The sequence below is a fragment of the Hermetia illucens genome, chromosome 5 (genome assembly GCF_905115235.1).
Source record: "Hermetia illucens chromosome 5, iHerIll2.2.curated.20191125, whole genome shotgun sequence".
In the NCBI taxonomy this organism is placed as follows: Eukaryota; Metazoa; Arthropoda; class Insecta; order Diptera; family Stratiomyidae; genus Hermetia; species Hermetia illucens.
Genome location: NC_051853.1, coordinates 77,917,376 through 77,935,155, shown reverse-complemented (window position 1 = coordinate 77,935,155; position 17,780 = coordinate 77,917,376). Strand labels below are relative to the sequence as shown.

Sequence of the window (17,780 nt, the reverse complement as noted above, 5' to 3'; positions counted from 1 at the left end):
CAAAGGAGTGGACGGCGGAAAATAAAGGAAGGAGCTATCAATATTTCCAAAATTTAACACAATCGGCGCGTTTTCCAAGTAAGCTGCTACGCACCAGTGAAAAATGTTAAGGTTTGGAGAACAAAGCCTTGTGAAATTGGTTTATTGTTTGTCTGCCCGCCTCACGCGCTTTTCTCCAAAACGGTAATACCTATTGACAAGAAGCTTTGTGAAAAGATTGAAACAATGGACTCAAGCGCATGTAGAGTGTGGACGTTTTTTCCATCAAATGGATATCAAATGAGAGTACTTTTATTAACAGCACACAGTTTTTTACAAAGACATCATTTAGTTTAATCAAATTTAATCAACGGAAAAAGCTGAACAAAAATTAAGATAATCGTCCCATATGACGCCTAAATACCTCCTACACTGGTATATCGACACGCTCAAATTATGTTAATAATAATATATAATTACGCTTTGAAAATTGCCCCGTGAGGCGAGGCTTAAAAATACACTCAAAGCTTCTTTTCCTGCTTGTCATAAGTGCTGACTAAAAAGGAAAGAAATTTGCGGGCAAGCAACTTTCAAATTTTGAAACTTTGTTGCTACGAAACGTCAACAACGCCCCGGATGGGGACTGATCTCACGCCAAAGAACTACTATAATTGATTTCTGGAATATGCGTACGCTCCTTGACGACGGTAGCGGGGGTCCTCACAATGTTCGATTTCTTCAACTTGAGCAGGAATTCCAACGACATAAACTGGACATTCTAGGCCTAACCGAATTAAGATAATAGAACTCTGGAGAGTACTCCCTTCTCTCTTGGGGCATGATGCTTTTCTTCTCAGGGAAGCCCAAAGGTAGCAAACGCGCCCTCTTGACAGACTACCTATGGTTTCTGACGAACTTCTAACTGTTAGGTACCGGTCCAAGTTAAGGAGCATCACAATTACACAATGTTATGCACCAACGGGGGCTTCCGATATAGTGGAGAAAGATTTTTTTTACGAGCAATTACAGCCGGTTCAGGGGAGGCTTCAGGAAGGTAACATTGTGCTCGTGATAGGTAATCTGGATGAAGAGGTGGACACGGACAACACCTTGCTCAAACATATGATTGGTAAACTCGATCTTGGTGACCGTAACGACAATGGCTGGAGGATTGTGGATTTTCATCGTCTCATCACGTTATTCGAGCGCAGAGCCTGACAGATAGTTTTCAATTGACCAACACCGTACTAGCAATCATAGCGGCCACTTCGCAAATAGTAATAGAGAAGGTTGGATGTACGAAGCAACAGTGGCGCTAACATCGGCCTCGCAGGTTAGCCGAGCTGTGAAGCCACAAATTTTACATCGAAGGCCTACATGATCCAGCTGACAGTGAAAGAGCTATCCTGTTGATCAGACGGCAGATGTACTAAGTAACCCACCTGAGAATACCAAGAGCATTAGGCTGCTGTCAAAAATGATCTTTTCTCGAGTGCTGCGTAGGTCGTCGACCTCGTCCCAAAGTGGCGTCATAAGATCTGGCTGACTGTGGATTCGTGGAAGCGGATCGGCGGAAAGAAGATGCGAAAGGCTCTACTGACCGCTGCGACTGATCGTGTTGTGTGACGCGCTCGAACTCCGATACCGAGCGAAATCCAAAGAAGTTTGTTATTGTGCTGGTCAGGGAAGCGGAAGATGGCGTAGAACGCAACGGTTTCAGATACGCATCACGAAGGAGCTTGCATGTGGTCGGAAATCTTTCGATGGTGAAAGACGACAACATGCGACTTCTCATCTACGATGACGAACAACGGCAGAGGTGGGAAGTACACTTCGCCATGATTGTCGATAAAATGGCTAGTCACCGTAATATACGGATACGGACTGTTCCTCCAAGCAGAAGAGAAATCATACGGCCCATCAATGCACTCAATCAAAGTAAAACTTCTTGACTTGACGGTCTTACCGCATAGTTATTTATCATTGGAACTTCAATTACTGCAAATTTGCTACTTCCTTTCGTATGGAAATCTTGGGAATCCGAAACCTTTCCCTGGGAGTGGAAGAAGGGGATTATCTTGTAAGATTCCAAAAAAGGGCACACTCCCTGCCGTCGCAAAGGAAATAGTTAAAATAATCCTGGAACGCATCAATGAACATCTCGAGAGTAGGCTGGTTTTTGCTTCGGATCCTCCTGCATTGACCATATCAACACCCTACGAATCATTTTAAAGCAGTGTGCGGGATTTAGATCTTCGCTGCACCTGCGTTGATCAATTTGTGTATCTAGGAAGTGTGTTTTCTACCGACTGTGGTACCGAACTGGATATTGGCCGACGCATGGTCATTCCATGTGATGGTCGTTTTATTTTCGTTTTTTTTTTTTAATTTTTCTTCAAAAATTCAATAAAGATACGAATCCGAACTTTTTTCCATATATTTATTAATACCGTGAGCAAACGTAACAATTTTTCAGACCGATTTCATTAATAAACGATGACATCGGTCTGAGAAAATACAAAAAAAGTGTTTTTCGAAGGTCACGCTATTAGGCACTCTGCTCATCTTAAAGAAAAAATCAAACGGCATATTAACTTGAGGTTCGTAAACAAGGATTATTAAAAAATACTGAAAGGTAAATTTCTGGTGCTTTGTTAATTTTTCTTTTTTTGTAAATATTTGTATTTTTCCCGACTTCTTTCATGTTTGAAAAACGACCCAAGGATCCGCAATTATCCTGGTTTGCGAACCGTAGAAATATGTTTTTAGTCATGAAAATTGCAAAGAATTTCATTAGATAGAGTTTGGGCTGTGGTGGCACCTGATTTTCAATATGCAGTTTCAAGAAAAACGAATTTCAAAATTAATTACTTAATTTAAAAATTAAAATCTGCCATATGCGGTCCATAAACCTTCGGTTTCTTTAAAAAGCACGTGTAATACGTTGGCTTCAATTTTCGCTCTTTTGGCTATCGATATAAACCTAACACACGTTATCTGTTTAATATTGTAGTTTCCGAACGACTGAGAATATCGAAAAATTACACTGCCCAAATATTCTGAACTATATCTAGATACAATTGATGCAAAAAAAATCGATTCCACGGATCCGAAAAACCCTCAACAGCGGTAGCATTGTGACTGGAAGGCAGATGAGACAGTGGATTAGTCACATATTAAGGAGGGGTGACAATTGCATCACTGACTACCCCATGCAGTGTAATCCATTCTCCCAAGACGGCCGACGATTGGTCGCTTCAAGGGCAGTGGGCGCAGAACAGTAGAGAAGGAGTGCGAGCGTCGCGGGAAGTCGTGGGAGGAGCTGAAGGGAATTTCAGATAACCGCGAACGATGGCGCGTAGGTGTGTTGACGCCTACACCCTACCAGGGAGTAAATGGGAGCCATATGCTTATTTTTAAAATGCGCTAGAACTTCTCCTTAAGTATTTGTCAGTACCCAATGCAATTGAAGTTATGTATGACGACGGAGAGCATCATCATGGTCAGTGGAATGGAAATCCTCTTATTATTACTGAAGGTAGACTAGATCAAATTTTTCTGTTGCAATCAAATTTTCTACACATTAAAGTGAGTAATCTGGCTGACTTAAAGGGGGAAACTACTTTGGGGGTTGTTTAGGATCTGCGGGATCCTAAGTCCCCATCCACTTGATGGTGGACCGGACTAGATGAGGAGCAACTTACTTCCTCGTTTTTTAGTCCTTGGATCCCTAGTTTGGAGCGTAGCACCCCAAGCATTAAGAATCGAAAAAATCAAAAATTTGACTGACGGTTTCGTCCAGGGCAGAGGCAACTCATCAGACGCTGCCTCACCTCTGCCCTCAGTCAGTCAAATTTTTGATTTTTTCGATTCTTAATGCTTGGGGTGCTACGCTCCAAACTAGGGATCCATGGACTAAACAACGAGGGAGTAAGTTGCTCCTCATTTAGTCCGGTCCACCATCAAGTGGATGGGGACTTAGGATCCCGCAGATCCTAAACAACAACCTAGCTTTAGTCTAGCTTAGACAACAACGACTGGCGTTTTCAGTCCAATGTAACTCGCAACCTTGTCGTGTTTTTACGATGATAAATGGGAGCGTCTTTCCACCTGTTGGCACTTTCGGTCATGCTGCTCCCAGGGCAGAGGTGAGGCAGCGTCTGATGAGTTGCCTCTGCCCTGGACGAAACCGTCAGTCAAATTTTTGATTTTTTTTTTTACTTTGGGGGGTTTTCAGAATCAAATTTTTTTACTGGATTGATCGCTAATTTAACTACCCCAGAATACAATGCAGAAATTGCAAAGCGAAATTCGTGATTCTCGTGGTTTCCAAGATTTCCGTACAAGTCGAAGCAGCAAATTTGCAGTAACTTCAGGTGCAGCGATAAATATCTCTGCGCGGAGACCGTCAACCCCAGCGACTTTACCCCGTTTAAGGGCGTTGATTGCCAAAATTTTATTCTCGCAGCCATCAATAGAGCCTTCTATTCATCGGTCCGGTCCACCGACTCCAAGGTCAAGAGGGCGTGCCTTGCGGTAGCTGTCAGATACAATCCCACACAGAATTTGCACCTACTGCCACTTGACTTCATAGAGTACAAAAGCAAATTTCTATTATTCTATCTCTCTGCAGGTATATTAATCAACAGTTTCTGCAGCGCAATGCTGACCACATTGCCTCCTACAGTGTACTGTAGTGTACCATTACGGTCTTGAATGAAGTGCTCTAACACACTTCAAGGCCTTGACCATATTGGATCAAGGCAAATTGTTGCGCCACCGATTATTATATTATTCTGCAGATGTCCTACTTCCACTTATACGAAAATCTTGGAATCCGATATCTTTTGCAAAGAGTGGAAAAACGGATGATCGCTAAAATGCCAAAAAATGCCCTATTGAGGATGAAAATTGGAGGGGTATTTGCAGCAAGGCCGTCGCAAAGATAATAGCCAAGATAATCCTGGAATGCATCGGTGAGCGTCTCGGAAGCCTGGTCGACAGAAAACGGGCTGGTTTCCATGCTAGATCCTCCTGCACTGCACAGATCTAACACTTTGTGAATCGCGTTGTATTTCATCCATTTCAAGACGGTCTTCGACAATGGTAAAAGGAAGTGTATCTGGCGTTCTCTACGCGGGAACGGAATTCCGTAGAAACTACTTCAGTTTCAATCTCATCGCACTTAACGCGGTGGGAGTGATAAACTCACAGCAACGAGACAAAAATAAAACGAACGCATACACCGATGGCGGATGGGATGCGAACCCAGGTTGACGCTATACCCACCCAACCATCAAACCGCTGAGATATATGATAGCGCCAAATAGCACATGCTGCATCGAGATAAAATCGCAGAGGAATTTGAGGTCCAAAGCAAAGTTTTTCGGGGTTACATTTTATCACCGATATTATAATATTTCTTCTTGTTATCATGGAAGTGATGTAAGAGGGATTTCGTAGTTGCACATAGAGACTCACCAAGTATGACTTTTTTTTGTAATTCAATCATCAACATAATGAAAAATATTAAATACTTTTCTCACTCTAAAATTACAAAAAAAAACTCCGAAAAATGGCGTGACATGAGAACACCCCCTAATGCCGCGTAAATAAGTTGTGCGAAATATGACTAATATAATATCATGTCCAAATTGAATTCCAATTAATTCTTCCCACAAAACAAAAACCCAAGAAACCCAAATATTCTTTTATACAAAATTTCACAAAACCACAAAAGAAAGCTCCGGTCTTCAGGGAGATATGGGATTGTCTATGCCATTAAATAGGTTCCCGTCTTCCTATTTCTGGTTCAATAGACCTATTTTGTTACTGGACTCCAGACAGCTTTTTGTCGAAATGTAGGAATTCTCTCGCAAGTAATTCAATCAGCTTTATGAAGAGTCAATTTAGTTCTGGTCCACTGTATTTAGATTGTCTCCAAAAAGTATAAATTTGCATTTTGGTATACCCGAGCTATAGTGGTATTTGCCAAGAGCTACCAAACAAAACAAAACAGGGATCGAAACGCGAGCCGTGAATATATTGCAAAATGGTGGCCTTGAAATGGATCCTTGCGATGCTCCCGAAATCACCGACAGGAGATTGGCGTATTCATTTTCACGCTCACATAACAATATAATAATCGCCGTATTGAATTGAAGATCAATCAATTTATATATATAACCCAATTACCTTCGCTCTCTTCTGGATTCGAAAAGTAACAATTGTGGATGCAGTTATTAAAGACTGCAAGAAGAAACTTCATTGAGGGCTTCATCACCATCAATAGCGCAACAATTGGTATTCGATCTAGGCCTGCCTAACTAAAGAACTCCAGACATGCTGGTTTTGCGCCGAGGTCGACCAATTTGATATCCCTAAAAACTATTTGGCATGCTAGCTTAGCAATTGCTCCATCTGAGGAAGGGTCTTAAAGGCTTTTCGGACTGGTTCATCCTTACCCATACACACACTGCACCCTATCCCACCGTATTTTATCCACAACCAGCCGGTGGTGGTATCGCTCATATATTTCCCTAATATATAGGTTACAGAATCATTTATTCTTTGGAGGGCCAAACATTAAAAATTTCTCTCTAATGTGGTAAAAGTTCACAATTTTTCTTGCTAAGAATCCATCCACTTGAACCTATGTTGAGACATTTCGTGTTGAGTAGTTTTTGTGAGCTGAAATAGGCTTTATTTATCGGTTGGTTCTCCAACCCTAGATGCAATTCGATATTTTCCTCATTAATACAAATAGGAAGTGAAACTGACAACCTTGGTTTTGTCATTGTTTATCATTTACTCTTAACTGATTTTTCAAATGCAGAGCTATTTGACCAAGGACCATGATTAAGTGAAGGACATGGATGTAAGTATCAGGGACCGCTCCAAGGAGCCCAACTACCGTAGCGGTATGGGGTTTTGTTGCCAAAAATTAGCATTCACAAAACACAAAGGATAGTAGCTCCCCCTAAGAGTTGAAGATAAATAGCATTGCCCATTGAACCCTCCTCACATTATTAAAACCAATTTTACTTCAATGTACATGCGACACATGTTCTGATAACAGGAAATAGTTTCTACGGAATACATCTTCTGCGTAGACCACTCTAAGTACAGTTCCTATTTACGCTGCTATTTTCTTGAAATTGATGGAAAGTAGGTAGAGCAGCAATCCAATCTCGGCACACTGCCTCATAATGATTCGAAGTGCAAGCTATTACCTGCGGCGACAGAAAGCTTGTAAGTACCCCTGAAATTGTCGCAATCAAATCAGGTTTTTCAGAATATTGACTATTATTCGACTAAATAGGAAATATTTTAAATTCTCATTATTTACACATAGAGAGGTTGAACAGTTTCGCACCTTTAAGCCCAGTAACCTTCTTCTTCATAGGTTATCGCACTTTTGGAGGGGCAGTTCATATCTGCTGGTTACGGTAATTAACCAGCTCATCTGAAATAGGTTAAGTTCGCCGGATATTTTCCGATTGAGCACCATGGTGGATTGATCGTTCCACCTCTTAAGCTGGTCATGGTCATAAATAAGGAGATTACAGTTTATATCATTTGGACCGTCGAGACACAAAGTCGTTTCATCCATATTTGGTAACGAAATCTTTACCGTTTGTAGCAGCTTCTGGCTATGGCGCGTTAGGATGTAACATCCTAAATTTGCTGTTCGGGGCCAATGTCAACACCCCTCTTCTTCACCCATCCGGGAGACAGCTCCTAAATTTATTGCTAATCGCAGTATGGTCGATCTGAATAGAAGTACCTTGCGGTTAGTTAAATCCAACTGTCGTAAAATATGTGTGCGGCAGCAGAACCTGCAAAGAGCCACCTCCTCACTTTTATTATCGTTGCTAATTCCGCGTTTCCCCATCATATGCCCAAACAAGGCGTTATCAAAACCCACCTTGCTTTTCAGGTCATCAATCATTATCACGTTGCCGCCTTTAGGAAGTCTCTCCTGGACTGAATTGAGTTGCTTATAGAAAAGTCTCTTTCTTCTCTGTATCGGAAGTCTCCGTTGGTGTGAAGGACTATACCATTGAGATGTTTCTCATTATGGACCGGAATTTCACAGTTACCTGTTCCCAGGGCATGAGAATGCAGCTCTGAAATCAATCAATCTTATTCAAATTTGACGACTTTCATGATTTTTATAAATTTTCAGATGGTATATATAACTGCGCATAATGAATTGTAGTGTCCGCGGCTTAGCGATAGGAGTGGTATTCCATTTTCCAGGGGTCAATCTGACCAATCCATCCGGATGGGTCAAGAGGTTAGAGGGCTGGGCAGAGGGATTTGTTATCGTAACAGGATGTTGAATACCAGTCGACTCAGCTGGGAATGAGTACCTGAGTCAATTTAAGGTAATAATCTCGGGCGAGCCCAATGCCGACCATACATTGTATGGTGTGCTCTAACACAATTCAGGCGCTGATCCAATATGGATTGTTGCGCCAACGATAATTATTAATAATCTCACCAAACAATGCTTTAAATAATGTGTAATATTTTTTTTATCCTCACATTTTTTCTCTCCTTTAGTTTTCTCAATTATCCTTCTTTATTTCACAATTCCCATCCCTTCCTTCATTTCAAAAGATTTCAACTAATTAAATTTTAAACTATCTAACCACTGGTCTCCTTCCCTTAAATCCTATTTTTGATAAATTGTTGGTATTGTTCGTGGTTGAGGGGATGGACTTTGAAGTTCAAGATCATGGACGGAGAACGAAATTGGCGGGACCGTCACCGACTGATTGAGAGACCGCTGATGAGCTGGATTGGTGTCTTTAATTTGAAAACGAGTCTCGAACGGTGTTCTTTGGTGAAAGAGCGTGCGTAGTTGGAAAATTTAAAATTTTGTGAAAATAAATCTGTGAGTCAAAAGTAGGAAAAATCGTTCATATTCAAGCCGGCTAATGCAGAAACTACATTGGAGCCAAGTTTTAGAAATCATCTCCAATGAACATGAAGTATATAACCCGAGGGGGATATTGACTTTTTTTCTGTAACAGAAAGGGCTTCAGGCACGGAATTCAGCGAAAAGTAACAATGCCAATGCACTTTTTTCCACACTCAGGAGTGTGCAGCATAAATAGTTATGCCGTGGCCGGTTTGCGGTTGCTGTGCTGCACCGTGCTCAGGACAATCCACTCTTGGATCCGACCAGGCCAACGACAAGTACGTGCTCGACGGGATCGTATCTTTTTTCCTAAATAATCCAACCTTGCATATTTACTTTTCACAGCTACAACTAGTGCAACCTAGATACCTGCGCATTAATTGCAGAAAAAATCACCGTAACGGAAGTAATTACGAGGAACAGTTTAATCCCACTAACCTCATGTGACGGTGCTTCCAGCTGGGCTGCTTCGCTTCCACCAAGACTCGGGAGTGCACCCTTTGTTCGAACAAACACTGAAAATAGGTCTGAGTGAAATTATGTGGTGTTTCCAACGATTAATTATCAGAAATAATAAAAAACTTGTTGTTTTTTTTTCGTTGGTGTTTACTTATTCTTGCAAAAACCGATATTTCGGGAACCACTTGTTCCCTTCATCAGTGCTAACAAGTTCAGATAACCACTTGTTCCCTTCATCAGTGCTAACAAGTTCAAGTAATCTGTTAGCACTGATGAAGGGAACAAATGGTTCCCGAAATATCGGAATTTGCAAGAATAAATATCCACACCAACGAAAAAGAAACAACAAGTTTTTTATTATTTCAGACTGAAAATAGGGTTTTTAAACGTGTTGTTCGGGGGTGTATTTTTTTTCACCAAATATAGTCATGTGGGGTGTCAAATGAAAGGACTCGGTTAGTACTTTTCGAAGCCGGTTTTAGTTTCTACATAGACTGGTGGGGAGTGTGGGGAGCCGAAACTGATAATATCTTTCACCGAGCCAGTCTCAGAAACTACCCAGCCGAATTATCTTAAAAGAATCAAGAGGCTGCCACTATATGGAATAGTTCTCCCCTCTTGGTCTGGTCGTCTCTGACACTTAGGATGATCTTTTGACCTTGGCAATTTCAATTGGTCATTATAGAATTTTAAATCTTTTAGTCATTTGATATCAACAGAGGATGTTACTATGTACTACTATAATGCTACTATCTATACAACTCAAGGAGACAAAAAATCAACTTCTCTTAGCATATCTTTGTAAATGAATGCCAGATGATATTGAGAGTCAAATTCTACTCCCATATTAACGGCCGTGCCTTTTATTTTGATCCTGGTGTTGTAATGCGTGCCTGTTCATATCTTGTCCTCCTACTACAAGCTTATCATCATTTGTACAATATGAATCGTAAAGACGCCGCAACCCAGCACAGCCCCATTAATAATAAAAATAGATAACCAAAGAAGGACACCATGTGATACTCTACATATTATAGAAGTGAAGTGCAGACATTAATAATCATGGCTCTGCAGACAATTTACAACATTAAAACTAGGCAGACGACACTGCCAAGTCCTCAACGTAGAATCACCCGTTTTGTGAGGATATAAACACATCAAAAGCAGTCTGGCTGCCTGAACTGCTCCACCTTCCAACCAGACTTCCATTAATCTCCTTATGTAGACCACGTACTCATATACACTCGCACGAGCAGTTTCCAACCAATAAAAAAATATTCTACTTGTTGGGTTGGAAGCGTCGTCGACCTTTTCCTTTAAGCCTGAGATAATCATAAAATGCTCCCATCACTTTAAAATCCTGTTTTATGTAGCAAGTGGGACACAACCCGGAAAATTTATGCGGAATCACATATCTTGTTTGTGAAGGTTTGACAAGGACTTTGAAATGTTTTCCTCTGGACAGATAAAAAAATTTGGAAAGTTTGAAAATATGGATGGCATGTAGTGGCGTAAACGAGGATTATTGAACGTTTTTCCAAAACTATGTACATCCACTTGTCGGAATGCGTTTTAGCTTAGGCAGGCTGGTCTGAAAAAGTAAATCCTGATAATAATTAGGGGACAATTTCGGTTCCATTTTTCAGAGGCTAGAATGGCCAGAATGAATGTGTTTAGAATGAAAGGCAGTTATTGTTGTTCTTGATGTACATGAACATTTTTTAGTTCTGCCCTACCCAGAGAGCAACAATAAAAGATTTTCCATGCGCCTGCCATTTCAGTTATGAAGTGCCCTCGAGCTGAATAATCTTTTGAAATTCGGACAAAAGCGTTCAAATATTCTGAACTCAACAAAATATGGTGCCGTTGCATGCCGTCTAGTGCCACCCTTTCCGTTCATGTGCATAAAAGTTTATTTGCTAAGAGTCATAATAAAGCCCTTCAAACGGCTGACGCTGTTCCTTTATTTGTCCAAACCCAGTTAGAAGAAGAGAAGGGAAAAGCCCGTAAAATGTCGAGGATCAATTAGGCGATTCAAAGAATAGGAGCAGTGAAAACCAAAGTACAATTAGTAGTTAACATTTATATTCGTTGAAGGGAGGCTGGTTTGTTTAAGGCTTTGTGTAAAACAAAACCCTATGGAAATTGGTTTACTGTTGGTTTATTGTCCGTCCGTCTGTGTGTCAATCGGCTGTCTGTCAGAAATGGTTACTCCTATTGATATGAAATTTGGTAGAAAATTGGGAACTATGAATCCCTTCGCATGCAATGAGTAACATTTTTCCACGTGTTTAAAGAGGGGTCCCCATACATGCAAAAAGGGTGTCAAATTTTTCTAACCGCATATAATCATGTGGGGTATCAAATGAAAGGTTTCGATTAGTACTTCCCGAAGCAGATATTAGTTTTGATAATGAACGTAAAGGGGTGAAGTGCCACGGCTGTTTGATGATCATTTCTTTCACGGACCCATTCTCAGAAACTACCGAACTCAAGAATCTGAAAAAAATGACGAGCCTACCACTATACTACACTACACTAGACTTCAAAATACCCCCATACCGATATGTGTATGAATAAAACTAATAATAGTGTACTGCCAAATTCCCTATAGGTATATTTTTTAGAAACTGACTGCAAACCACCGTGGGCTATATTCAATCATGATTTCGCAACAAATTGCATCTGCGGGCAACTTTTATTTTTTCGTTTATTCTGAGCTGCTAGTATAGATACGGGCATAGAAAGAGCGAACACTCCACTGTACATTAAGTTCCATAAAAGAAGTTTCAAAACGCAACCTTGAAGAACCCATTTCATCGTTTTCACCGGTTTATGCTCTGTGTGACGATTTTCTGAAGAATAAATTTCGTTTATTTATGCCATATACCTAAAGGCATCTCATTTTGTCAACTTCCTTTGAAGACAAAGGCATTTTTGGCGTAGAACGCCTGAATACGTGTTGTTTTTCGCATCCTAAGAGTTTTCCTATTAACTTCCATGAATGTCCGAAACTTTCCACCATACCTTCTACATTTCCCTCTGCTTCTCCTGCGTTTTATTGCTCATATAAGGATGCCAAATATGCACTTGACATAGACCGGACCTTCAACTTAAGGTGAGAGGGCGTTGAATGAAGTTCCTCCTTTCTTGTTTTTTTGTTATAGACGGGAAAGTCAGACGCACGGGAGGCAGGACAAGCTGTTTAAACTTGGTTGGAGAAATGGAGTTGAACATATTTTCAGCGTTTTTTAATATCCTTAAACAAACAATTAAAACAATTATATTATAGATCTAATGCTTTTTCAACGCTTTATTGAATGGAAAGTGACAGAAGTTTTCAAATCCCCCATAAGATAGATAAGGGTTACTTCGTGCGGATATAACAACTCACGGAAAGCAAACCGATACAGATCTACTGTTGTAAAACAAAAGAAGGATATTTTCGGAAATGATCACTACCTCCTGAGATAATCATTACCCTCAAACAAGGAGTAAAATCAATCTGAGTTTGGGGGTAAAGCAGATTCGCAACTTTTCATCCTATAAGAAAAATATAGTGTTCGGGTAGCCTAAGTGGTTAGAAGGCTAGGCTGTCGTAGTAGACGTTCACGGTTCAAATCTCTGTTGGCAGAGGGATTTATTATTGTGACTGGATTGGATACCAGTTGACTCAGCTGTGAGTGAGTACCTGAGCCAAATCAGGGTAATAATCTCGGGCGAGCGTAATGCTGACCACATAGCCTCGTTTAGTGTACTGTACTGTATCGTTACTTCCTTGAATGAAGTACTCTAACACACGTCAAGGCCTTGATCCAATACGGATTGTTGCGCCAGCGATTATTATTACTAAAAAAATATCGACCATATCAATCAACGAGCAGTGTAGGTTTCAGCGCAAAAACATATATGGACAATAAAACTTGAGAAGCGCCTGCTGAACGCCCGCAACTATTACCAAATCTTATTTCCACTTCCACGTCGGGATCGGTAGCAATTCTTTTTTAATAAAAAACTTCAGACTAAGAAGGAAACTAGTCTTCCAGGTTGGGAATTGGTCGACCTTCAACCACATGCTGACCGAACACCACCATTTTCGCCGCCTTGATGAAAGTCACAACATACAGGGAGGCCAATATAGACTCGGATCAATATTTTGTTGGAATGGTGTTCTGGGCTCGAATAACAACATCATTTTCAATCCTTTCCGACAATCAGTTAAGACTGAACACAGAACCGATCAACAAAGCCCTCTGCAGTACTTATAAAGGGTAAATGGGTGCCGTCATAACTGCAGCTATCAGATGTCCTATAGATCGATAAGTGCGCTTCACTAAGCATGGAAAGCTTAGTAACCACAAGTCGCGTTTATTGTTACTGAAGCGTAATGCATAATGTGCCACCACAAGACCAAACCTCAAATCGCATTATTCAAAGTAATAGGTAAGATTATGAAAAGAGTCATCTTAAAATGGCTTTAAAGTACAGCTGCAGCTATTTTACTATGCTAAATCCTACCTGATATATTTTAGTGACAGGTCCCGCGATAGGTTGACCAAGAAATGGCATCCAATATCGTTCAAAACAAAATGATCGTGTTGAGATATCCTAAGCCTCGGAGAAAGACTAGGGCCCCAGCCGATGCGGCAAGACGGGCCCCGGTTTTATCGAGAAATGCAGAAGGATTCTTGACGCATAAACGGCATCAGGACTTAGATTAAATAGTCCGAACAAAACAAATACGTATCTGCACGGTAAATATTGACACTCTCAAGAGCAAGAACCCTTGGGAAAAGGCGCATTAGTATGATATCTGCGGTTTACAAGAAACCCGATGATTCGGCACCGAAAGCTGCGACATAGAACCGGATGCTGTAAAAATGGGTATAAATTTCTTTCTGTTAGTAGCTTACATATGAATACGAAGTTGACTGAGGGTCTCTGTGATGCCATTAAAGAAGTCGAATGATTTAATGACCGGCTGATGAAGCTCTATATCTGGTTATATCACCTGATCAGGCTATTCAATTCTTCACCGCATACCCGCCACAGATCTAATACCGAGAAAGATGAATTCTGGCAACTTCTCGATTCAAAAACCTGTATCATGCTTGCTGATAACTTTATCCTCATTGCAGGCGACCTTATTGTTTATGTGTTGTGCGTTATGTGTGTGAAAAGGCAGACGGCAACAGGTGCCATTGCGAAAATTGGTTTGGAGTTCGCAATAGGTGTAACGAGCTTATAGTCGATTTTGTGGACATTTATAACTTTCTACTTGATTGTCCTATCTTCCCGCATTCTATAGTGAGGACAGTAAAACGCCATTCGACTATATTCTCACTGCAAAGCCGTTCCCTGCGAGACCATTGCACTTCAACATCGACCGTTGATTACTATCTTTCGAATCAGGCCACCAATAAAACAGTGAGGAACGCACTGGCCGAAATCCGCCGTGCTTTTAATGATGGCGACTTCATGAGCAGAAAGGACAAATGATCTCACTTATACAGTGACCAACCATTACGAATGTTGAAGAATAGTGGAACTAAATTAAAGGCACGATCCACAAAGTGGCGTATGTAACCCTCGGGGTCATCGATTCAGGTAAGCGGTTCTACCGCGATATTATAGTTGACTTTTGGATGGCGATATTCAAATGAAAGTCCACGAAAAGAGACGCCTCCAAGCCTCTAAGTTTCTCGATGGCAAAACGCTCGCCGATTGACAAATTTACAAGAATGCCAATCGGGAAGCAAAGAAAACGATGGCTGTTAGCCAAGCAATCCATTACAAATATCTTTTCAAAGGACTGGATACTCGGGATGGCGAGAAAATCTGTATCGACTTGTCAAAAGCCGACACGAACGCACACAGGTTATCGAGCACTTCCGTTGGGTTAATGACAAAAACGGCTTTGCTTACTGACCGACGAGCCGCGAGATTTCAATGGAAGAACTTCTTCATCCTCCACTTCTGCAAACATTGTCTACATTTGGAGCAATTCCACTTGTCAATTTAAGTGAATTCGAAGCAGCAATAAAAAGGATGAAATTGGGGAAAAAACCTGATGACATCGCATTCCTGCCCCATACCAGAAAGATTTTTGAATGTATTCTTGACAACCGTATTCACGAAATGAGTCAAACAACCGTGAATCAAGTCAGGTTCGTCAAGAAATGCGAAACTGCTGACGCAATACACGCTGCGCCGTTACTCATGGAGAAACACCGTGAGAAGCAGAGTCCTTTTTGCATTGCATTTCTAGGTCTAGAGGAAGCGTTTGACCATGTGCCACACGAACTCATCAGGTATACTCTACGACAAAACCTGATGCTAGAAAAACCCATGCGCTAAGTTCAACTGCTATATCATGATCCGAAAAGTAACATTCGAAGTGTCGTGGGTGTATCAAAACCGTGTCGTGTTTTTATCGGTGTTCATCAAATATGCGCCCTCTCATCACATTTCCTTGTTCTTGTTCTGGACAGTATCACATAGGACATCCAGCGTCCAGCGCCCTATACACTACTTTATGCAGATTATGTATCATAAGTCATCTGATAGCAAAAGTGATTTCAAGTAACTTGTCCAAAAATAGAATGATCGCCTGATGCAACACGGTGTCAAACTGAAACTGAATAAAACTGAATTTTTGTCAACCGATCCCCATGAAATAGGCACTCTCACCGTCAGTGACAATGATCTGTCTAGAACCGACCGCTTTGAATATCCCTGGGCAGTACTATCACCCCATGATGAACTGCGTAGTACAACTGGTGTTCTTTGTGATCGACGTATTAACGAACGTTGCAAATCTAAAATTTAGCGAACTGTCGTCTGCCCTGTTGCCCTCTGTAGTTCCGAGTATTGGCCGACCCTAAAGGACAATGAACGACGTCTCGCGGTAATGGACACGAAGATGTTGCGTTGGACTAGAGGCGTTATACGCTTCATCCGAAATGAGAATATCCGGGATTCATATCAGGTTGAACCGATAATGAAAAAATTGCGAGAGAGACGTTTTCGATGGTATAGTCACATAATTCAAGCTACCGAGAATTCAGTTGCCACGACTGGTCTAAGCATCGAATTCAGTGGTAAACCTCCAAAAGGCTGGCTGAAACTACGGTGGCTTGATACACTAACTGGGGATTTGAAAACCTTGCTACTGAATCTAGATGAGGTTTTTATAGAAAAATGGCTCAGATTTGAAGCTGAGAAGAAAAGACTGGACGAGGAGCTGAAGCGCAACGGTTGTCCAAAATAGCTATAATCTATATTCCATACCTGGTCAACTTGAGTATGCTGAACATGTCTTCTAGTGTATCTTTGAAGATGGTTAACATGGGCTGGATTGCGGTTGTTCATATTCTGTAGCATGCGGATGATCGAAAGCTTAATAGAGAACGACGAAATGACGAAAAGGAAGAAGCGATTATTGAACAGGGCGAACAATTTGTAGTAAAACGAGGATGTGGATTGAAGCTATTGGCCAAGGACCTGCCAGAACAAAAAAAGGAATACAAAGACATAATCGAAAAACTAGAACTGGTAATATGAACGGTAGTCTCTCGATCTCAGTCTCCGTGTTTGAATTAATATTAAGTAATGGAAATTTGTAGCGTTTAAGCTTGTACCACTGATGTATAGTATGTAGTATAGTGTGTAATAATAATGAACCTCGAGGACAGTTTTCTTTAAATTGTAAATGGGAAAAAAGTAACGCTAAGAAAAAAGTGCTGCTTGGAATGGCTTATTCACAAAGGGGTAAACAATAAATGAATAACTCCAAAATGAACAACAGTGAAAAAAGGCATTATACAATTTTCTGGAAATCACAACTTTTAAAATCACATGGGTTTATTCAAAGTTGATTGAGTGTTTTACATTTAAATGTTAAAGCCGCATCACTTCACTTGATTATTTAGTCCCAGCTCTGTTCCCTCAAAGTTTTCTCATAAGAAAAAGGTATTATCCCGGTCGGCTTGTTTGCTTCCAATAAAAAAGATTTCACCTGTATCCATACCCATTCGATCAGCGGATAAAAAAAGCTTAAAAAGTAACTTACAATCCAAGAAACTCAATTTAGGTTGCCTTTCTACAACTTTCCATAAATCCCCTCAATTATCTTTAAAAGTTCTGACCAAATGGAGTCACTTTAATTCATTCCAATGTTTTTTACGTTTCAGTCCTTTATATGGCCTTTGGCGAGACCAGCATCACCTGAGGAAAATGTTATTGTGGAGTTGCGTTCCCAAACGACAAAGATTCTCCTGAAGACTGGCTTAGCGACTTCTTCAACATCTAGAGGCGGATCCGGAGGATCCAGGGGCACCATCAGCAGTAGCAGTAAATGTATCGGGCAGTATGTGATATTGATGCAAGGTAAGCCCTACCGTCCACTTATTTA

At 40.9% G+C, this 17,780-nt stretch overlaps 1 protein-coding gene across 5 annotated transcripts in view; it reads left to right on the top strand.

The window, feature by feature from the left end:
* LOC119657361 (otoferlin-like) overlaps window positions 1–17,780 on the top strand; it is a 375,508-nt gene that overhangs the window by 248,904 nt on the left and 108,824 nt on the right. For all 5 annotated transcript variants that reach the window (XM_038064236.1, XM_038064235.1, XM_038064234.1 and 2 more), the window contains one exon: window positions 17,560–17,755. In XM_038064236.1, the coding sequence (XP_037920164.1) occupies window positions 17,560–17,755 (196 nt within the window). The remainder of the gene's footprint in view (window positions 1–17,559; window positions 17,756–17,780) is intronic.